This window comes from Embiotoca jacksoni, unplaced genomic scaffold (genome assembly GCF_022577435.1).
Source record: "Embiotoca jacksoni isolate LCO1_2020_lvr unplaced genomic scaffold, fEmbJac1.0.p SCAF_14, whole genome shotgun sequence".
NCBI lineage: Eukaryota > Metazoa > Chordata > Actinopteri > Embiotocidae > Embiotoca > Embiotoca jacksoni.
In genome coordinates, this window is record NW_027185274.1 from 3,475,557 (window position 1) to 3,499,972 (window position 24,416).

Genomic DNA, 24,416 nt, shown 5'->3' on the forward strand with positions numbered 1-24,416 from the left:
GGGTGGACAGGATTATCCAATATGGACAATAGTTTGTTCAGCGTCCTCCTCTCCACCACCTTTTCCAGACTGTCCAGTTTGTAGCCGATGATGGAGCCGGCCTTCTTAACCAGTTTGTTAAGTCTGTTGGTGTCTCCGGCTCCAATGCTGCTCCCCCAGCAGACCCCAGCGAAGTACAGTTCACTGGCCACAACAGATGGTAGAACATCTCCAACATCTCGCTGCACACATTGAAGGATCGAAGTTTCCTCAAGAAAAAGAGTCGACTCATCCCCTTCTTGTAGACAGCGTTGATGTTGGTCTTCCAGTTCAGTCTGTTGTCGATGGACACACCCAGGTACTTGTACTCCTCCACCATGTCCACCTCCTCTCCCAGAACTCTCAGCGGTTGTGGGAGAGGAGGGGAGGGAGAGGGTTAGCGGGAGAGAGAGAGAGAGAGAGATTTGCATGAACACAAACCACATGTGGTCACTCATATGTGGTTAAAGACACGTGGCCATATTCAATCCCACATCGCATGAAATAACTCGGGGCTTGACAGCGTCCTTCCAGTCATTTGTTTTCCTTCAAGCAAACTTACACTTGCTGTCTTAAGTCAGACCAGTTGTGGTTGAAATGAAGAGAAAACCACCGGTAGCTGCCACTGAAACAACACCATGACATCGAGGATCAGTTGTACATGAGCTGCTCTGTGACCCAGACTCTCGTAGTCGTACGCCGGTGTGAAGTCGTGACATCTGGCAGCTTTTCTTTGGAGAACCAGACCTGAAATATAAACTAAATGTTGACAAAGTGGGAATTTGGTGTCTTCTTGCATTTTAAAAGGTTGATAGTGAGGCAGTGAAAAGGAGACAAAGAGAGGTGATAATCGGATGATCAGATGTCAGAGAGGCATGTTGGACACGTGCTAAAATGTTCAGTGAAAACAACACGCTCGCGGGCTGGGGAATAAAAATGTCATCTGATTACAGTCTGGTTAATTAGCCACAGAGACGAGCACTGACAGGACACTGCCCGTATGAAAACATGAGGACGCCTGAACTCTCTTTAACCTAAATTTAAATTCAGAGGTTACATGTACACGGCTGCAGAGGTGGAATTAAAACGCAGCGACTCTGGTCGTCTTCTTTCCAAACAGCATTCGCAGGCTGTTTACTTTCATGGTCTCACAGCATTAGTAGCACCTCCTAATGAGTGGAGCATCAATACAGTAAACTCAAGTCTCTGATATCACATTTCATATTGCTATCTATAGCTGGGACACTCGTATAATATTGATTTTGTGATAGCAGACTGCACATTGTCTAGGATCTTGATCGTGGTATTAAAGAATCTGAATGCAGTTTTTGGTGTCAAGCTGTTGAAAATAATGAAGCATTTTGGGGGACAAAAATAGTTGTTTGAAATTGAACAACGGAATTGATGCATTCGCTCTGCATCTTTGAGATGTGACGGTTTCGATCGTCCGTTCTCAGACTCTTCGGTTGCTGTAATGAGCTACGCAGGACAGAAACATGGCTGAAACAGTTGACTAGAACTTGCTGCCTGGTTTGAGGTGAAATGTTTCATGATGTCACAGCGGAGACTAAATGGACAAAAAAATAAATAATCTGTGTTTACGTTTATTTGAACAACTTTAGAACAAAGAGTTCTGTTACTTTTTAAGTCTGTTTTTAAAAAGCTGGTGTCCCATAATTCACAGGACTCGTGGCAAAACCACGTTGCAACAGACGTAGACTACTTCAGTGCTGCGACATTTGAAAATTCTGTCACAGCTAAAGGGATTTAAACCACTGTGCCTTTACCAGTACCGGGGTTCTCCAATTTGGTATTCCCTCCGAGAGCTACTTTGACGACAGTTTATTGTCCACACTGACATCAGTACACTGAAAACTTCACAGGAAGTTCAAAAATGTTGAAAAAACACTACAAATTGAACAAGTTTGAATTTACTCTTTTTCTGCATTATGTTCTGTTAAGAAAGGTTTTCATATCGGTGCGTATCGCAAAATATATGCTGATACCAGATCGCACAGCTGTTCTGTTGACTGGGCCGAACACTTCTGCCCAATTTATAAACTCAAAAAAAGCTTGAATTAGCCATTCATCTTGTAGATCTAGCATTTTCCTTCATATTGATATGAATTAAAGCCTCCTCTAATAAACAGTCAGATAAACAACCAGGCTTCTGTGATACATCAGCCGCGGTTGCAGTGGTTGTTCGTCGTCAGCTTGATACTGTAACCGCGGTGGCCCTTGATGCATAGATAGTGCCGGATTACGCTGAGGGGTGTGTGTGTGTGTGGGAGGGGGGGGGGGGGGTTACTTGAGAAGGCGAAACCACAGCTTCACATCTCTATGGCAACAGTTCTTCACAGCACCCTGTCTGCAACTGCCGATGACGCGTACACGGTTTGCCACACGCACTGTTGTGAGCACGAGTCGAGCACTGTGATGTCTTGATGTGAACACGCATGGTGAAAAACGCTGACGTAACGAGGTGCGCTCACACGTCGGCATCGTAAGCATGTTGCATAAGCGTCCGTTTAGGGGCGTGAAAGATGACTGGGATGGTGCACAGTAGGCGCGAGTGAACATACGAGATGGGAGTTGGTGAATTATGTCTTTCAGCTTTGCAAGAAACTTTGAGGAAGGTGTCAAATGTGTCTGGTTAACTCGGTCAATAAAAAGGGCAATCAAACATTTCCGAGACCTCACGCGTGGCAGGAGGACGGTTACACGCGTTTCTGTGGCGTCTGTAATTTCATCATGCAGCTGAAACTTGACCAGAACGTGCACATCGGATTGTGTGTGAAATGTTTGGAGAACAGAAAGAAGTCTTCTCTGCGCTCCGTTCACGCTCAACAGGGACCGTCTCCGAACTTGTTGACTGCCGTTTGTATCCAGTACGGACAGAATTTAACACTTGCATGTAAGATGATAATCATAGTCCTGATGTATTCATGATGTCACTGCACAAGTGTGGACCGTTTATCTCTCTCTCAATCTCTTTCTCACTTCTCCTCTGAAACTACATGACTGATCTCAGCCTGAGTTCATCGTGTATCTGATGGTATTGTACTCATTGTGTGTGTGTGTGTCTGTCTGTCTGTGTGTCTCTCTTCTGATTGGACCCCCCAGCTGACTAGGACCTTTGCTCAGTCTGGCGCTCACAAGGTAACTGATTTACAGCATTTCAGGGAAACTTTTGAGATCACGCACACACTCGCAGAGACACACTCGCAATCCACCCACCTAAGGGCAACCTCACAATAGCTGCTTATAAATAGAGATTGAAGCAAGTAGCTAAATAAAGGGCCACCGGAATAAGCGAGTAAAGGCCAGGGGTAGACACAGGCACCTCAAAGACACGCATCGATCGAAAGACTTCATATGAAATACTTAAAAACTTTACTTTGATGACTGTAAAACCCATCTGTCTGTGAGTTTCTCGTCTTTTTTCCTGTGGTGGAGGCTTGTAAACATCCCACTGAGCTAATGAGTGGGTGTGTATTGTTTTTTAGAAATGGACAGACAGTGGTCTTTTGTTTACGGTGAGGCAGTGGTGACGCATGGTCAAATGTAATGGCCCTTCGGACCACACTTGGTTTGGGGAGTGCGTGAAATGTGTGTTTTGTGCATTCCTCTTGCATGTTTTCACACATGAACTGAATTGTTTTTGACTTGACTTGATTTCTGACCATCATTTTCTAAGCAAAATGTTTTTAAGTTAATTTCGTATCTTTTCAAGCCGACTTTATTTTACATTTAATCTAGTATTGTAAAAAACAAAAACAATAAAACATAGCGGAGATCAATTTTCCTTCTCAGTAAATATATTTCTCATTTCTTTGTAGCAGCCTGTTGACATCATGTGCTATTTATTTATTTAATTATATTTTATATACATACCCTGAGGTTATGTCATTAAAAGGTACAATGGTGTAGTGTCAGACAGGGAGGGCCCTCGGTGACATTTTGTGTATTACACAACCCTCAGGGCCCCAAACAAACCCTACCTGTTTACAACTGGAACGCTCTCTGGCCTTTTATGACCTTAAGGTTGTCAGGAAATTAAGGATATTTATGAGAATAGCCCAAGGTGAAAACATGCTGCTCCCTGAGTGACTGACCCACGTGATCCATGCAGTGAGAAAATAGCATATTGGTAGATAAGTGTGTGTGTGTGTGTGTGAGGGAGTGATGTATGTATGTCAGTGCCTCAAGGTGAGGGATGGTGGGAGACTGCTGATGAAGCCCCCAGTCATTTTAGGATTGTGCATTCCTCACATTCCTCGACCAGAGGATGGGTGGAGGAGAGGAAGGGTGTGTGTGTGTGTGGTTATATGGGGAGACAGAAAGTCCTATCAAAGTTAGACTCTCACTGTGGTATTTGTCTAATGATAAGAGTGACAACCATTTGCAGGGAGGCTCTGAAGAGGAGAAAATCTTGTGTGTGTTTGATTAGTTTACTCCTCCAGGACCGTGTGTGTGTGTGTGTGTGTGTGTGTGTGTGTGTGTGTGTGTGTGTGTGTGTGTGTGTGTGTGTGTGTGTGTGTGTGTGTGTGTGTGTGTGTGTGTGTGTGTGTGTGTGTGTGTGTGTGTGTGTGTGCGCACAGGAGCCTAATTCCTTTTGTGCAAGAAAACCACACCAGATACCGTTACACTTGAGGCGAACTTCACTTACCACTACTCTGTGCATTGGGCTGGAAATTGTTTTCCCTGGCCTATTATCCTACTGAAATAACTCCAGTTTAGCCGCTTAAACAAACTGGTGCAATTGACATCATCAGCTGCCAAGACGTTAATCAGAAAATGAAGCCGACTTAACCAGCTGTCACCTCTTACTGGAAACGTATTGCTTATAGTAAAGGTAACTTACTCACTCTTTCTATAATTGATAAGGAAAAAAATATATTTTTAAATTTTGACTATAATAATTTATCCCGGATTAGGACGAGGCCTGAAAATGTGCATATTTCAACAATGTTTGAACAATGTATGATGATGATCTTTATGATATTAAAGCCCTTGTACTCTCCTCTGTCCTCTCTTTCTATCACCCGCTGCATCAGTTAGTTTCGTAGCTACAGTAGCTCATTTTTTGTATCCTGACTCAGTTTATGCTGTCATCCTGCCAGCCCGAACACAAAATCTCTCCATGTCCTGTATTCTCCGTATTTACTCACTACTCCATTCACTGATGGTGTGTTTTATTATCTTCAAGTCACAGTGGAGGTGTTGCTTTACTTTCACTTGCCACTGACATTCCACATATTGTTGTTATTGTCCAGTAGCTTCAGTTTTCAAAAGGCTTCTTCAGTACTTATGAGACCATAGAAAAACATAACCATCGTGTTTTGGGGGTTTGGCATTGATTTGTAGCCAAGTGTCAGTTCTCATGACACCCCTACTGTGTACAATGATGCCGCTTTGAAAGGAACTGTGATGTGAATGCCAAAATGTGAATTGACTCGACTAAGTTGTTTTTCATTTGCAGTTACAGTTTTATTGCCGTTCTTATTTTCATTGCTGCTGTTTTAAAGTGAGCTTGTTAAAGTATACAAAAGAAAATCTATATTTTCCATGCTTTAGCACAGCATTAGCTTTTTTGACTTCTATGAGGGGTAGTTGTTTTATGTACCTTTTTTAAAATGATTAGTTTTATGTAAAGACACTCAGAAATAATACATAATTATATGTTGGACTCATTCATCAAGGTTTGACGTTGAAGCCGATGCAGAAATGATTTGAGCTGCCCACAAGTTTAGTGCTGCCGGAGAGTACCAGAACGATGCGCTGCTACTTTTTTTTTCTCCAAGTGAGTTCACTTTTGCTCTGTTAAAGTTAATACGTTGCCCTATTGTTACAAACTTAACACCTGCCGTATCCTTTTCAAATTAAAAGCCTTCTAGCATTTTAGTCGACAGAAACCTTTAATTTCTTCAAGGTTTTTATTCTGAAACATTTACAGGAACATGTTGTGTTTGAAATCGGACAATAACACTTCAGATGGCTGAAAATAGCATTATACTGTTGACTTTATTAAATCCAAGCAATAGCAAATAGATATTGTTGCACTGTATGTTGAATAGACCAAGGGGCAGTGGGTGTACGACCTTAGAAAGGAGCCACAACTTCACCGTGCAGCCATGTGTGCACTCGTGCATGTGCGTCAGTGTGGTCCAGTATTTAAACAAAGAGCACTACACCCCTGACGATGCCCCTCTGTGAAGGTCAGTAGATTCAACAAACAACTCTTAATACTGCAGTCAGTGGCAACTCAGTTGTATTAACTACATTGGTGTGTGTTTTCTTCAAATTTTGATTGTTCATCAGTGGGAAATGAAGGCTTTAAGGAAAGATTAATTCAGGTTTAGAGAAATCTTTTTAGATATCTGTGGTTGGATGTCACAGATGATTTTTACACTTTGTGCTTGGACACAGTGTTTTCTGCTCCGTTTTAAAAACAAACTCAAAAAGCCATTGACGTTACAAAGACGTTCTTTCCAGACAACAGTGGCTGAGCTAAGTTTGGGGTTTGCCCCGCAGCCAAAACGTCATCTCTGAAGCGCTCTATAGTGAACCCTCTGTCGGCCTTCTTCTGGAAATTTCTCCTAAAATCACTGTAACGCACACACTCTTGCTGAGGATCATGTGATACTTTGAGTCGAGGAGTTAAACATTGACTGTCTCTGGTGTGAGATTTTATCAGTGTGTTAAATAGCACACTTCCTGCAACTGGTGAAACCATGTTTAGTTTCACCGTAGCTGTGTGTGGAGAGAGTATTCAAATTATTTTCATAACCCAGTTTCTGGGGAGAACCGGAATTTTGCCTCTTTCTATGAATTTATCTTCTCGCCTGTTAGAAAAATCCTTGTGCTTGTAGAGAAAACATCTCGCGCACACACTCGCCACAGTTGTTTCTGTGTTACACCCTGGTAAACAAGATAGAGTCTTAACCGCTGGGGAAAAACAGGAAGTGTACTGGCCTCAATCAGAGAGTGTGCCATCAACGTGTACGGCCTTCGCTGTGTGTTGTTGTTTTTTTTTGTCCACAGTATGTTTGTTTACCGTATCACTCGGTTCACATCTCGGTCTCCACAGTTGCAGCTCTTTGAACTGGGATCAGACTGTACAGATGGAGAGGCCTATGGATTGCCGCGGGCACTCTGTCTGTACACTACATACACAGAGGTCATGTCACGCACTGCTGATGCTGGTGTCATGTTGATGAGTGGACCTACAACACTGATGATAAGATGTTGATCTATTATTGACCCTTATTTGAGTATGAAGTCAGAAATTATTGTCTCGTTGTATTTTACTTTAACTTATACTGGCTTTTCTTTACAGTTTGGCTCGATTTCTCAGATAAGGACCTTTTTGACGGCAGCATTCGTTGTGGGGAATTCCTGTTTCCACTCAAGAGTGCGTCTAAGACTTTTGAGCGCAAAAAGGATTCAAAACCTTGTGAATGTTACTCAGACTGTCTTCTTGATGTTTATTCTTGTTAACTATCATCTTCACCGTGAAACCTTATGTTTCCACCGACTGGCAACCTCCCATGACCTCACCAATTGTCGCCATCTTGGTTTTTGGGAGCCACCAGTGACCATATTTGGACGAGCTGAAAAGGAGTGAGTGGTGGATCTCACAGAGAACCGATAACGACACTATGCCCCGCCCACTTATACCGGAAACCTGACTGCACCCCAGGCATGTCAATCAAACCTGACCTGCCTGCAAACATAGCTCTCTTTTAGGCCTAATATCCTATTTAATTATGGAATTATTTCCAGAAGGACCAACAGAACTCTGATCAAAAGTTGTGTTTCTAGCTTTGGTACTTGTGAAAAACAAAATTCTGACTTTGTATTTCAAGAGACAAGTTGCTGCTTTTTGAATGATAGTCTCTTGGAGCCAGAGGATTTTTGGAGCACTGTGGTAACGAACCTTTTTATTGGTTTCACTCTTCAGACCCGCCTACCTTAATTTTTGTATATAGTCCATGGCTTCCACTCAGACATACAAATTCTTTACTTTATTTCCAAGCACATTGGGCTCCTGTGAAGAAGTCAATATCAGCAGCAATTTAGCTTTTTAAAACTGAGAACCAGAATAAAAGATGGTGAAACATTTTCAAATATTGTTGCTCTGACACATCTGCTTGTTGTTGTTGTTGTTGGATTTGATTGTCTTGGTCTCTCCAAAATACCAAACTACCCCCCAGATCATTATTATGGCACAGGAGCTATGCCTTCTCGGTGATTATCAGTTATCAGGACCTTTAGCAGAAGGAAGGATTACATCTGGTGGAAAAAGCAGTCAAAGAGAAGAGATTGTAAGAGGCGGAGGAGAGTGAAGAGGGGTCAATAGGGGTCAAACTCTGTTTCGAGCGTTCTGTACTTTGTCGTCTTATCTCGAATAGCAGAGCAGCTGCTGGGCCACAGACTCGTGTTCAGTGTAGAGTTTCTCACCTTGAGAACTTGTCCTGTTCTTTTTCTGTTCTCTGTATCACATAAAATCACTTTCCATGTATCTACAATCTCTTAATATCGCTCTGATCTTTCTCCACCTCCTCTTCCATACAGTATGAACACGACTGCAGAAGCAGCTGCCAGTCATCGGCCACACGTTGCGGTCTGCCCCCTCCCCTTAACAGTCACTTTGTTTTGTCCTGTCGTCCATCAGATGCAGTGTCTCAGAAGTTACCCTGACGCCCCCAACGAGGACCAGACGCACAGGAAATAAGAGATTTCAGGAAACAGCAGGTAAAACCTCTGTCTGTGTGTGAGCATGCTCTATCTTGTAATTATCTTGACCTACTTTACCTGCGATGCGAGTGTGTGCGTGCTCCTCTGTCAAAGTGGGAGAGCAGGAATGGAGCGCTGACTTGGCTGGAATCTGGGAGAGTAGGCCTCGTCCTGACAGGCGGGGAATGTGTGGAAGTCAGCCAGCATGCTTCACTTTTATGTCAGAGATCAGTGTTACACCACCACAGCCCACTTTTAGCTGAGGGCTTTATGATGTATTAGATCCTCCGTATTGGCCAAATCACTGTGGAACCTCTTAGAACAGCAACGCAAAACAAGTCCCGTGTTGTGTTTATTTATTCTCGCCTCACTACAGGTGTCTTTGTGAAAATGATGTGTGTCTCCTGACTCTGGTCAACATTGTAAAATCAATAGAGTTCTTGTTGCTCTCGGTAGTCATTTCCTTGCCACGCATTGAACCTTGTGCCACCCTCAGCTGGACTATAGACTGTTTATATAACAGTGATGTTACTGCAGGTTGTCATGGCCCAGTGAGCTGATTACAGGCCCCTTTTTTTTTTTGGAGCGCATGTCAGACCCTCCAGGATTTCTGGGAGTTTTGCGTGATTGTTGTGATCAAAAAGGTTTGAATTTTCAGCTGATTTGGCCTTTTTTGTTGTTGTTGTTTGGGGTTTTTTTTCGGTAAAAATGACAGAAATCAGCATAAATTGCAAGTTGAGGTAAAACGATAATAATTTGTAAATACTACCTAATAAAGAAAAGAGTTACATCTACTTCCTGTAATAATAAGCATTAAAATATCTTAACTTGACGAACCATGGTGGGCTAAAAGTAAAAAAAAAAAAAAAACCGTGATTACTTTAAGTGACGCAGCTTCTGTGACTGTAACATTGAACACAGCGGCTACATCTTCTGGTTAAATAAGTGCTTTAACTGCTTTTTAAATAATATGAGTTCAGCACATACTGTATGCACAAAACAAAGTATAAAATCCTACGACTGTATGGAATTTATTAATTTAACACTACCGTATGACCGGACTGACGCAGAGAAGTGCAACAATTTGAAAATTCTCATGATGAGACCACATTTTCCATTATGGGGGGAGGGGGGGGGGGAGTTATTTTAGTTGATAAAGAAAGTTTTGTTTGGAGAGACGTACTTTGTATCATAATGGCTTCAGCAGAGCTTCCATTGAGTAACTTTTAATGTGGACAAATTACAGGAATTGTGCTGCCGCAAATATTGTGGAGATTGTTTGAATTTGTATTAATTACTGTGATCTTAAGATTTAGATTTCCTGCAGGGACTGATTGGTGGTGATTTGATGAATGGTAATGTGAAATTGTACCAGCTGTAGCGCGGATGCGTGGCACTCTCAGCATCACTGACTCAGTCTGTCAGTCCGTCCCCGGTTGTCACCAAGTGCAGCGTGTTCGTCTGTGCAGGAAGAGCTTGTTTAGTCTTTTTCTCTGTTCCTCACTCAGCACATGCTCTCATGCTCCTTACAAGCATGCTGAGCTCAAGGGATTTAAAAAAAAACATGTAATAACCACTTCAATCTTAGTCTTAAACTATTTTTGAAATGTTGGCTGGATAATATTGTGATGACACTTTATAGGCCAATTGATTGATGGAACTAATCAGCAGATTCACCAGTAATGAAAACAATTGTTAGTTGCAGCCCTCATATGCATCCTGACTTATGCACAAAGAGATTGCACGGTTTTATTTCTCAGATTTCTCAGCGTTCTTCCTCCTGATGACACGTGTGCCAGCTGCAGGTGCTGGCAGAGTAAACACCGGAGTTAACTTCCTCGTCCTTTCAGACGTGGCACTTAGTAAATGTGGTAGTACAGGTGCAGCTCAGACATCTATCAGCATAATAACCACGGTCCAGGCTGTCAGTCAGCACCGGTGGCCAATAACCACTAATAATGGATACCGATGCCTCCCGCCTATGCTCTTGTTTTTTCTCCATGTGTCCTGCACTCCTACTCACAAGTGGAAAAATAGCTCCATCCAATTATTCATGCTCCATTCTGTCTCCGGTGAGCTTCCCACCAAAGAGCAAGCAGAGGGGAGAATGCAGGACCATCACGTCGCTTCTCAGAAAAGCCAAACGAGGGTCAGTCGGGGCTGACTTTTTATTCCTCACAGAAATGGCTTTCTCTTTCTTGCTTTTAGTATTAGTATATCAATCAGTCCCCTAATAAGTCTTCCAGCCACACAATCTGAGGAAGCCCTGCCCTCGGGCTCATTCTTAGGGCGTGTTTGGTTGCCATTATCTTTCTGGCACTGACCTTGCCAACCGAGGTATTACAGAGGCTGTGTGTATCCAGACTAGACTGTGTTTTCAGCCCGACAATAGAACTTGTATTGCTGCAGTGAACTAATTATAGATGGAGAGTAAAGAAAGGCAGTGTGCTTGAATGCTACGTTATATTTTCCCTCCACAGCAAGAAGATAATACAGTATAGTTGACGTCTGGTGGATAATATAAGCTTGTGTGCGATATTGGTAGTTAAACAGAAGGGTTGCGGTGGCAGAGCAGTCTGTCTGTGTGTGTGTGTGTGTGTGTGTGTGTGTGTGTGTGTGTGTGTGTGTGTGAGTAGAGTCGAGCAGCCTCAGACGGATGGATGCAAACTGAAGAGGCGGACATCAGCGTGTCATTTACTGCAGCTAAGTGTTCCCCGGCAACTCAGTCACCTCGATAGCAAAATGATGGCCGGAGCCAGAACGTTTTTCCTATTTCCAGGCTTGCGTGTGCGTGGTGTGCGTGTGTGTCATTCAGTGCACAATGTGTGGCCCTTTGTTTATGAGGGAGATAGATGGTGCTTTGGCAAGATGCTGGGAGACCAAAGCTGAAAAATCAGCAGTGTGTCTGGGAGCCATCCCCGCGACATCCACAGCAGCTCAGTGGTATTTTTGTCATTTCTGTGCAGGCTTTCCACTGTTTCACAATATAATCAGAGGCTGCGGTCCTGTGGAGGCTGTAGGACTCTGTGTGCCAGGCTGGGATTTTCTTCCAATCAATTTATTTTCAAACGTCCCACTTTTGAAGAATCTTGTTGCAGTGTCTTCTGACAATGACCCTAAACACCCTCCCCGTCAGCTTTGTTGTTCTTCTGCCCAACTTGTTTTCCCTGTTCTGTTGGACTCTGTTGTGGTTGTAAATTATGGTAATGCCCATCTCCAGAATAGCAGCAGTGCTGAAGAGGGTTGCTCAAAACACACAATCATGGATAAGATAATGCCAACATTTACAAATGAACATTCCACCTGACAGAAATAGAGCTGAAACAATCAGAGGGGTGTGTGTGTGTGTGGGGGGGGGGGGGTGTCAGTGGAGAGAGCCACATGTAAGGTGATATAAAATCAGCAGGAGGTTAGTTATTCCCATCTTTCCTGTTGATTTGTCCCGTTTATTACCACATGCAGTTGCAGCAGCGGTGGCTCAGACACACTTAAAGAACTTTAAAACCTTTCGGGCCTCAAACGTCGTACTCCTCCGAGTCAAATCTGAACATACAGACTGCTTCTCTGCAGGACACAGATCTGCTCATGTGCAGATTGATGTACACAATGCTAATCTTTCACATTGTAGTATTTCTAGTATTTTGCCCGGTTGTGCACTGCCACATGTCCCTCTGTGTGTAAGACACCTGATTTACGGCAGACATCAAGACTTTTAATCGTAGGGTGAGCATATGCATTTTAATTCCATTTAGGGGAGGTCCTGCTTTTGTGCATTTTAGTTCACCGTCATGACTTACTGGGACACGTAATGAAACTCAGACATCATTAATACACCTGTGTAACACTGTAAAATACTGCGTGGTTGACTTACAACCAGGTTTTTGTTACAGTCGCGCTCCGTTGCCTGGATGTCATTATCTGATGTCCTATGTTACAGGGAACTCATTGAATCCATTACAGCATTATACATTATGGCAAGTGTAGTTCCCAAACATAAAGCATGATCCCATGCAAAGTATACAAAGAAAAATAAAGGTGAAACAATTCCATCTGTATTAATGGATTTTTTTTTTTTCATGTTGAACTATCAAAAAAAAAAGATCTAATTCCAGCTGAAAACTTTTGGGTTTTGGACTGTTTGTGAGACAAAACATGCAATTTTCCAATCTCACTTTGGGCTCCGGGAACTTTTATAGAGTTAAAGTAAGTGATTCATCTCGAAAATATTCAGTAGATTGATCAGTCATGGAAAAATATAAGAAGTTGCAGCTCCAAGGTAAATGTGTTTGGGCCTGTTGATCAAATAGAAGAAGCCAAATGAACATGTGCATATGACAGGTCAGTTCCAGTAACTACTGTAAGTAGACGTCATAAGAACAGTTAATGTCTTCAGTGGAAAAATATTGACTCAAGTAATAATAAAAGGTGTTCACATGTTCAATCTATAATCATAGCTGTTCATTGTTTCCTCTTCATCAGAGTTTCCAGGGAAAGTTTTCTCTGTTCTTAAAAAAAAAAAAAGCTGTAGTGTCAAGTGGAACAAAGACTAATCCTGATGTCACCCTCATAAAACAGCTGTTGGTACACAAGCAAACTCGGCATGAAAACAGGAAGCACCATCCCTGTCACCTCCAGCCAGTGTGTATGTCGTCTGTGGATGCAGAGGGAGGTCAGACTTCACTGCTCCAGTTATTCAAATACTCCTTTTTTTTTTTTTTAAAGGAAGTAGCCCATAATGTGCTATTCCAAATAGACCTTTTGTTCTTTGGATGACGTAAATTATATTTATGGAAGAAACAGGAAATTGCCTTGTCTGTGTTTAATTCCTTGTCAAAAGCAAAGGCAAAGTCATGAGAAACCTCTGCGTGGACATGTCTGCATTTAATTTCTTCACTTCCTGTTTCATAGAATCAGATTGGTGAGGAAAACTTTGCATATGTAGTTATTTTTCCTGCAGGACTTCCTTATGCCTGTGTGTGTGTGTGTGTGTGTGTGTGTGTGTGAGCTGGCTTTGCATAATCCTGTATGGTTGTGAGAAAGAGTTTGCATAGTCTTTTGCTTTTCAGTAAAGGTCTGGGGAAACATCAGCTATGTTCGGCTGCGCGTCTGTTAGGGAAGCTGCTGCGTATTTACTGTAGCATCGAGTTTAATGAGCCGAACATAGCATCTTATTTACATATGCTGAGGCACTGACCCTTGTGAAACGGGGGGGTGTGGAAGCTGCTGGAGGTGTGAGTAAGCCGCCTAAAGCTGCAGATCTCACACAGCAAAACAGGACCACAATCATGTGACTGTGTCGCCCCACCCAGACGCTCTGTTTTTAACTCCTCTGCGTGTGTGTGTGTGTGTCTGCGCGCGCGTGTGTGTGCGTGCGTGCGTGTGCGCATGTTGGTCCGTGAGGGCAAGCTGGCAGGGCAAGGGCAACACAAGGGCAGTGTTTGTGCAGGGCACGGGACTGTCCTCGCCGGCACACACACACACACACACACACACACACACTTGCCAAAAACAGAGGCTTATTGTGGACGCCCGGCCCTGTTGCGTCCACCCACTACAGTCACACATTGTGTCACATTTTGCATTTCCATGTCTTTTTCTCTTATTTTTCTCTCTCTCTCTGTCTCTCTGTCTCTCTGTCTCTGTCTCTCTCTCTCTCTCTCTCTCTCTCTCTCTCTTTCTCCCTCTGTCTCTCTGTGTCTATCACAGATAACTGTCTCGGTTTGTTTTCCGTCCTCTCTATCACTTCCCGCCACTCTACTTTACATTGATCTGCTTGTTCTTCACATTCATTTCTTCACCCGTAAGTTCATCCCGTCTCTCATCTGCTTTACTTCTTGAAATCTTTTCACGCATCTTCTTGAATCGTCCTCCCGTCCCCTCTTTTTTATTCTCATCTCTAAAGAGGTGTGAAAAGTTCAGACTACGGAGAGATCAATGTTAGCGCTGCTTGTATTAAGTGTGTGTCGCCTGTGTCCTTCTCCTCACTTGTCTTGTGTCTGTGGAGAGAATCGGTCTCTGTGGAACATCACACTATCACATCTGATTTGCTCCCTCACCCCGACTCCCCTCCTCACATTGACACTAACTGAGATGGAGGCTAAAAATCATGAATTCATAATCCATCTTTAATATGCCAACTATCTGCAAAACAACGAATCTGCTCATCGTATCAAATTACTTTTGAATTGTCAGCAGTGTGAGTCTGAAATCTCAATGTTGATCATTGCACTTGGACTTTGCATTTTGCAATATTTGACAACACTTTTATGTCTCTAAATATAATCTAATAAATTCCCTTTATGATAAATAAACCCTGTTACCATGGTCACTAATACCATAGCGATTATTATCTCGTACTGCCATTGACTCCCCCTGTGCTCCCTTTATTCTTTGCCTTCTCTGTTTACTTTGTATTCCTCTAGTAAAAAACACATGCTTACATCACTGATTCACCACAGTCACAAAGTGATCGCTTGCAACACTGAGGCATAATTATATCCTGCTGACAGGTAGTTCACGGCTCATGTTTAAATGTTGCGTGTGGAGCACTAACATTGTGCGTGCGCGCACACGAATGTGAGGAACATTCAGATTAAAGAAGTTTGAGCCCGCACACCAAAAAGTTTTTTACTGAACAGCAAGTACAGACAGCAGTTTGAAGTCGGGGTGGATTTCCACCAGGGAACATTTCAAAACATTGTTGTTTGAAGTAGAGGAGGTTTATGATGGGTCTGGTTCTGGTGTGCTGGATATTTTTAACCCTTCTGGGACTTAAAAATGACATCATTGCTGGATGAAATCCACGAAACTTCTTGAGCCAGTAGATTATTAAAGGAGGATACATTTTTGCGAGGTGAATAGTTCAGTTCAGTATGTTGTGTATCATACAATTGTCTCTGTCAAAGTACCACATATCATTTTAGTTCAGTGTCCTTGGTTAACCTGTGACTTCAACCACATACCAGTGAAGAGCGCAGGAGCCGATTTAGACAGACCAGAAGGGCTGACTCAAAATAGCAGCCATGAGCATGTCTGCTGTACATGATGGTAACGTGTACTCCTGCTGTTGTACTCGTTGGTTAGGATTGGTTTTTAGCTTGCTGTAACTGGTAAGGTGTAGATGTACAGTTGCAATCAAAACCCTTCAACATCCTTAACCTGCAAGACATCCCAGTGGTGTTAATGAAGTTTAATACACAGTTCACTGATGCATCACACTGGTAACTGTGGGCAGTGTGTTCTAGGCAGGTCCAAACTCATACTGCACTTGTGAGGTCATGTTTTCACCATGGAGAGTTTAAGACATGATATCCTTGGAGTTCAAGTGGTTTAACTCGAGAGCGCTGTCGCCGAGCAACTAATTAAAAAAAAAATAATAACAAAAAAATGTAACATTGCCTCGTTGTCTTTTCAAATGTGGTGAATCAGCGTTTCATTAATTTGCATGTCAGTTTTCTGAAGGGGCGAACACATGTTCACATGACATGTCTGTGATGTCACTCCAGGTGTTCTCCATCCGTTGTAAGAGGCTCAGCTCTGTTGTGACATAACTACACAGACCGTAGGACGAACCGACTAAATACTTCAGACGTGACCAAAAAGTTCTCATGAAACATCAACAATTGTTGTCAGAGAAATCGCAGTAAGGTGACCATAGATATCTCAGTTCCTGTTAAATCAACTCTTATCACTTCTACTTCACTTGCGTCAATATGATGAATGAAATACAATTATGGACATTGCAGTTTTGCAGCAGCAATGATATCTCAGTTTATGTGTTGAACGATATAACAAATAATATTCAGAATGGTTAAAGTAACGTTTGAGGGAAAAACTGTAGTTGTATCACATATGGGCCAGTTGCAGCCTGTTAATATGCCTGTTGTCTTACGTGTCACCGTCACGGCTCATTCACGCAAACTGAAGTCACAGTTACAACATGTATACATGCATGGGCATCCTGTTTACAGCTGCAGTGTGTCATGCGGCGTGTCGTTAGTGAGCGTTGCGGGAGGCTTTATGCGTTTGCTGTAAAATAAATCAGTGGTGTGCATGTCTGTCCTGCTCCATCCCTCCTCCACTCAGCTGACGCCCGGGTCCTCCTGATGCACAAAGAGAAGGCAAGCAGCGCATATTAGACCCCCAGCTGTCACTCAAACTGGATACAGTCACGATGCTGACTTGCCCGGTCACAGTCTTTCTGGCTGAGGGGCTCCTCATGATGTCACAGATGGAGGAAGTTTGATGTGCGAGTGCACAGTTGTCACCGGAGATGGTCAGACGATGCTATTGAAAGAAGATGTAGCTTTCATTATATGTGGCGTCGTATTGCCTGTGATGTAACAATGCCGCTACAGCTTTATTATAATTAGTGTCACGGTGGATTAATGGTGATGCAGCAACTTTCACTTTGACAGCAAGTGAAGAGTTAGCATCTTCGTTGTAATGCAATAGGAAGTTTGTGTTTGCTCAGCAGAAAGTGCCTCAGTGAAGACGTCATAACAATCCTTTATACAAGATGATCTGTCTGTGATGAAGGTGTGATTGTGTTGTCATAGATTCTTCTCTACTGTCTGCGTCTTAAATTTGACAACAAATGTTCATCTTTTTATTGACTTGGTGTGGAGTCCCACCGACTGTACAATTCACCTCAACATCAGTCTGAACACACCCTTTGCTTTTTTGTGCTCGTGTTCATCCTTAACAAAATAATGTCCCTTTTATCCCAAGAGACACACTCTTCATATATATTTGTGTCTGTGTTTTCGTTTTGTTTTACTGTATGCGTGCATGAACAAACATTATTGTGTATACGAGGCATGCCAAGACATTTTATCTTCTTGTGGTCCAGTGAGTAAGATTACGTTGATTTGACTGCAACACAGCAAATGCCATTAAGGACTAACAGGCCAGCTTCTGATTCGACATTCATTAACTTTTTATGAATGACTGCTCGGGACTTTTTCCTCTAGTCACTCACTTCCTCTCTGGTGTCATTGCTTCCTGCCAGAGAAGTGGGTGTATACCGCTGTGTCACTGGCGGTGCTTAGTAGGATGGAGCACTGTTAGCTGCCCGGATGTGGTTGGTTCACTCACTCACTCACACACACACTCACTCACTCACACACACACACACACACACACATGCACAATTCCTCTCAGATACAGTATGGATGTTGTTATGCCGCGACTGAGAGAATATTTTTACAGCGTATTCGGTTTCCAAGCACTTCCACATTTTCTGTTTCCGATCATGATGCATCTGTGTTCCATAACAGCACTAACGTGAGGATTTGGTTTTATAACGTCACATGGAACTGATCCCTGCGGAGGAACTGAGGCACTGAAGCTAAAGAATATCTAAAAATCAAAGGAACAAACAGCGTAAATTACAAAATACAGTAAATGTAAAAACAAGAAAACATTAGCAGATAGCCAAACAATGTGTGCACATCAGGTGACGGTGATCGCTGGCTAAAGCTAAATTGTACAAACTCGGACTCAAACAACGTTTCGTCGCTGACTCGAACACTGTCAGAGTTAGAACGGCCGTTACACCTGAGTGAGTGTTTGCAGTTTACAGCCACCTCCTACATCCACTCCTAAATACAGTAAACACTGCTTGACCTGTGACACACACACACACACACACACACACACACACACACACACACACACACACACACACACACACACACACACACACACACACACACACACACACACACACACACACACACACACACACACACACACACACACACACACACACCGGCTGACTGCTTATCTGCATACCAGCCAGACAAACTCATAACGTTGAGCTTAACAGCTTTTCAGTTAACCTCCACAAACACAGTTTTTACAGCGAAATGTGAACACAGCAAACAATGTACATCACCACTGTTCATTCATGGCAGCCACTCTTGACAGGTACATTACTCTGTGTGCGTTACATGAGGTAGTCATTTCCCGGGTTTTTATTAAACATAAAAGGCATTCCTGTTTGTAAATGTCTGCTTTGACTGGGGTTAACTTCCAGTGCGAGTGCTTGCCTCTCGTCATGAAAGGTTTTTGTCTCCAGATCGTGTGGGTAAAGTACAGTCCCATCTATCTGCTGAAACTGAAACAAGATATGTGGTGCGGGTGTCAACTGTGAAAATACATTTTATGCAATAACACGATTGTTTATTATTTTGATGATTTCTTGTTCTATGAATCAGGTTCTTGTTTAATTTGGAAAATTTAGTTTGCAGATATTTTATAAAGTGATGTCCTTAAATATATTTTTTTTGTTCCGACCAACTCTCCAAACCACGACAACATTCAGGTTACAAGTAGAAAATCCTCACGTTTAGAAGATGGGACCAGAGTCTTTGGATTCTTCTTTAGCTATTTAAATAACTCCTGTCCATTGACAGATCAATTTATGTACTAATTATGTCATCATGATCGTAAATATAAGCAGTTGTTTGATTCTGAGACACTGAGTTTGTCCATTGAATTGCATGTTCATGTTTATACATAGAAATACGAGCAAGACAAGGCCATGAGACTCTTTTTTTGTAATCTTTTGGTACACACACACACACACACACACACACACACACACACACACACACACACACACACACACACTCTGCTTGCCCAGAAGTGGAACGCTGACTCAGGCAGTGTCGGTATTGCCTGTATGTATGTCTCCACAGTCATTTACGGGAGTGCAGTGGTTATTGTGGAGGTGAAGAGGTCTTAGATCCTCTTTGTGAATGTTATTTTTAGCACAGCGTGGAAGAACGTGTCACAGGACCCTTAATCACCAGGCCTAACACCAGGCCTAACCTTTCTCTCTCACACACACACACACACACACACACACACACACACACACACACACACACACACACACACACCATTTATCTAAGCTCTTTTTTTTTTTTCTGCCTCAATCACTCACAAACACAGATACGCGTGGACACACTCACTCCATTGTTGAGAGCCTCACAGGCCCCTTGCTGTCAGACAGAGAGCTTTAGACCGAGAGTGCTGAGTAACACCAGTGTTACTGTTAAATGCATCTGGGCATGAAAGCCATCACAACATGCCACTGATTCAGAGGAACTTTGTCTTTATCATCTGTGGTATGATTTTAGTGACTGGTTTGGCTGTCGTGTGCTGAATGTCAGAGGTTTTATTATTCTCGCACAACCGAACCAGTTTGTGTCTCAGGTTCATTTCCCCTCTGATCTCTCGTCTCTCCTTTGATTTCCCGACACACGCCTCTCCCAGTGCATCTGCAGACATCTGATCAGAGGACGTGACGATTCAAAGACGTGAATAGACAACAGTTCTCCCTTCATCCCCGGCAGAGTATTTTTTTGGGTTGTGACAGGGAAGTCATTTAGGACTTTAAATGAATTTTCCTGAATGAAGAAAGTTTTACAAAAGAAATCTGCTTTTTATGCTTTGAATTCATTTAAAAAAAAAAAAAAAAAAAAAATGCTCCTCAGTTTACCTCAGAGCAGACAAAATGCATGCAAGTGGGATCATATTTCTGCACCTTCAAACAAAAACGGTCATCAAAGTGTGCCTGGGGAGCTTTGGGATAGATGCTACATAGTGATACATTGTTTACTTCCCCTAATGGATCCCTTCAGGCTCCTCTGTTTGTTGCCACATGAAACTCTCTCTCTTTTTCTTTTTTTTTTTTTTCTTCCTGATCTTGCAAACCCTCTTGCTCTCCTCTGATCCCACCCCACCCCCTTTTTGAAACCTGACCTGGCAGCGGACCTCTGGCTGTCTGCCACCACATCCTCAGTGACCCGGCTCACCTGTATATGTACAGTACGTGTGCTTATGTGTGAGAGAAAGACAGACGCCAAGTGTGTCGGCATGGCAGCAGGATGAGACGCTATTCAAGCTGTCTCCTGTTTACAAAAAAAAAAAAAAACATCACTGTCGAAGCCCATAATTATTAAGACAAGTGTTTGTATGCATAAACGTGCCTTCACACGTACTCATCCATCCATCCCTGATAACACAGGGCTGTCAGTGTTTCAGACAGACGTGGTGTCAGGTGGCTTCTCATGTTTGTAACTGTGCACCTTGGTGACGTAACAAGTCGGCCATTGTCTGCCCTGTGGCTGGTAATTTGAATGGCTGCTTGTGTTGTAGTGTATTCTCTCCTTGCCACCTGAAAGTCTGCATGTCCGTTTCAGGGAGTAAATGCTCTGTGTGTGTGTGTACGCACACATTCCTGTGTGGTTTAATGCGTGTTGCTGTGTTTGATGTGTTTAAAGGATTTTGACTGTCACCTGTTTTCGCATGTGATAGCTGCAAAGTGGCTTTAAGAGGGATGTTCAGATAGTTTGAAGAACAAACACAAACACACACAAGATTGTTTCCATTTGCATGGTTGATAACGGTAAGTGGCTGAGATCGTGGCTCCAAATGCACCGCAGATATTGGACCACACTCGGGCACGTGGCAAAACGGCAGCTCATCCGCTGGTTGTTCGAGCACTTAACTTGGAGGGGAAAGACCATTAGAGGCAATCAGTGCTGTCGTTTTTAATGGGCGGATCGGGCCTAAATGGAGATGGACCTGTGGCCGAGAGGAAGAGTTAATGTACCAGGCCACTTAAGGACGAGGTAATGAGAGAAATACAGGTGGAAGTGGTGTGTGACGGTGCAGCTGTGGTCGAGGCACGGGCCCAAATGGAAACCAGGCTGTGGGCTGTTTTTACGCCGGCAGCTGGGAAGCCACTTACTGCATCTCTGTGGAACTCAGCACAGTTAACATGCACATGTGTCCGCTGGTGAGCGTTTGTTTTGTGTCTTTGAATTGCATGTTTTCAACGTTGCTTAGCACGAGGCCTCGATACCACACTTTGATTCTTCCACGAGTACTGAAAAATGACAAATCAAATGATACCGTATCATTTCTACTGTAATGTGTAATTTTCATTTTCTTAATGTGGATCATGTAAAAAAAGCACTGTTCAGGAGCAGGTATTGAAGTCAAAGTATTGACACCAGAACTGATATCGTAAATGGAGTATCCATCTATAAGTGTTGTCATTGTGTGTGCGTGTCAGATTGTCAGATGAGGGGAAGGCAGACTGAACTTTTGTTCCGTTTGCTTAGTGGGCATTCCTCTGAGCACTGGCCCTCGTCCAAATTAAAGCCAGTGGCCTCCCACCAGACTCAGCCCAGTGCTGCCCTCACAGGACACTGAATCACTCTTGTTAATGAATGTATGAGGGGTAAAAACAAGCAGCACAATGGTGGTTTATATGACTGAAATGCCGATTAACGAGCGAAAGTGTTCTTTTTTTATTTTTATTTTTTTTATGTTGCTGGGTGATTTGAACCACCGCAAATGCCCTCAAACATACAGCATGTACAGACACAGTTTACTCGTGCAAATCATGTATTCTTGAAAAGCCTTTAAAATGTCTCCTTTGACACCTGATTACACATTTCCAATAATGTGTTTGCGTTTAGGTTGGTTGAGTTCATCGTATGTTAAACAGATGGATGACTCATGATGGTATTTTTCTTCTATTGGTTCTGAACTTGTTATTTTGTCACTTTTGTAACCCGAAGCTATCATTACGTATCATTAAGTATTTAAGGGCTGGTTCGTACTTAACCAGCCATTAAACCCTTCAATCATCAAAAGGACTTAATAAGTGGAAATCTATCTGAAGACATGGGGAACAAATTATCTTCCATTAAACTTTGTACAATTTAGTACTCTGATTAAAACCATGAATCTTGTTTCACACTTCATTTATGTTTCCACTCCTTTATGCCTGCAGGTCCTTATGGTTGAGGTGGTGTTAGGTGCCCCGTGCCATGCCTCCTGCCATGACAGACCTCCTGGACATGTGGGCGGCCCACTCGCCCCTGGCCGGACACGCTCCGGATCAGATCACTGTGGACTTCCTGCTGCCCACCGGCATCTACATCCAGATGGACGTTCCACACGAGGCTACAATTCAACACATCAAACTGGTGAGTGGTGCAGCAGAGGTGTGGACTAAAATAGGACTTCTAACAGTTTTACTTAAAGCCACGTGTTTTAGCTGCTGTTGCGACACCTCAGATAATCAATGCATTCTAAAATATAGTTTTAACTTTAAAGGGTAAAGGGTTTAAATGATTGTTATTCGCACATGCCTCTAAGCCTATTGGTATAATGAGGAGAAGCAGAACCTGCAGCACACACTCACACAGAGTAAAATAATCATTTAAAAAAAACTTCAGATTCATTTAACACTGTGACACTTTGTTAAAAATGAAAGTACTTAATTTTAAATTCTAAAAATCTCATCCCATCAAGTCTGTGACCTCTGACCTCTTTCTCACCCATGATGTCATGTGTGAGATAGCCACTCGCCAACAAAAAAACACCCGGCCAGCCGCAACAATCACCTCTGTCAAAACAAGCATTGGATAATGTCTAACGGACCAGATGTGTGCACGTGTGCGTGCGCGAGAGAGAGTGTGTGTGCGCGCACACAATAAAATAAAACCTGAAGAGAGTTTTCTGAACAAGTTATGACAAGTTATAAAATGTCTGCGTGCCATTTTCTACAAAAACACGTTATGCGCCCTCTAACATGACCGGAGACACGGGCAGATTTCATTTTGTCTGACATTCACGGATATTTGCTTTTGGCAATAATGTTTCACTTATTTTTCACGGCATGCCATGCCTGAAACTGAAGTCTCTGCCTCTGCCCACTGGTCTAAATGTACACGTGGGTTTGCATGCAATACACACACGCACGCACACACACGATAGCTCTTCATTCTCTGAATTTAATATCTACAGAAGCAGTGAAAACTGAGGACAGACAGCGAGACTGAGACGCCTCTGATACGTTTCTTGTAAATGGAAAAAAAGGACTTTATCTGAGGAGACCGGGAGGGATATTAATTTAGCCAAAGGGTAGAACAATCCTTTGACCTTTTGCAGGCTTCAAACCAGACCCGTTATCAGCGATCAAACGGCCAAGAAGAGAAGGATGATGACTGACTGCATTTCATTCATGATTAAGACGAGATCCAGTTTTGTGGAACAAATTCACAATTTGAAATCTCTTTCCATGTGTCACTTGTTGAGATGAGATGAAAGTAAATGTGTGACAAATGTTGGAGAAATTAAAAGTGTGTCGGGAGACGGAACCAAATGAGTATTTTGCCAGCGTGCTCCAGTGTAGCTCTGCACACACAGACAAAGACACACAACTTGACACCCGGCCCTGTGATGAAACTATGGGCGCACAGGGTCCTGAATCATGCCAGCGCTGGTGGGTGGACACTCACATCCTGATTGCCTCACCCTGAAGCTGAGTCATGTTTTCATGAGTCATAATGATACAGTTGCATCCTAATGACAGAATTTGTTGGTCTTATCATTTCAAAATCAAAAGCCAAAAGACCTGCTCAAGTTATTTGTGTCAGCTCCTTCAGCAGCAGAGTGATGATCCTGTATGAGCTTAGAAGATGCTTCATGGCTGTTTTTATCAAACCCAGCTCATCTCAAACTAGATAGTCTTATATATGCCTGCCTGAAGGGCCTAAACTGCCTGTAACTCTTAGAACTTTAATGACAGGAAACACTCACCGGTTGTTGATGTATATATTTTGTACAAT

At 42.8% G+C, this 24,416-nt stretch overlaps 1 protein-coding gene across 2 annotated transcripts in view; it reads left to right on the forward strand.

The window, feature by feature from the left end:
- pik3cb (phosphatidylinositol-4,5-bisphosphate 3-kinase, catalytic subunit beta) overlaps nucleotides 1-24,416 on the forward strand; it is a 55,035-nt gene that overhangs the window by 4,859 nt on the left and 25,760 nt on the right. For both annotated transcript variants that reach the window (XM_069147488.1, XM_069147489.1), the window contains exons 2-3: nucleotides 8,696-8,775; nucleotides 22,574-22,769. In XM_069147488.1, coding sequence (XP_069003589.1) covers nucleotides 22,611-22,769 — 159 coding nt within the window. In that variant the 5' untranslated portion in view covers nucleotides 8,696-8,775; nucleotides 22,574-22,610. The remainder of the gene's footprint in view (nucleotides 1-8,695; nucleotides 8,776-22,573; nucleotides 22,770-24,416) is intronic.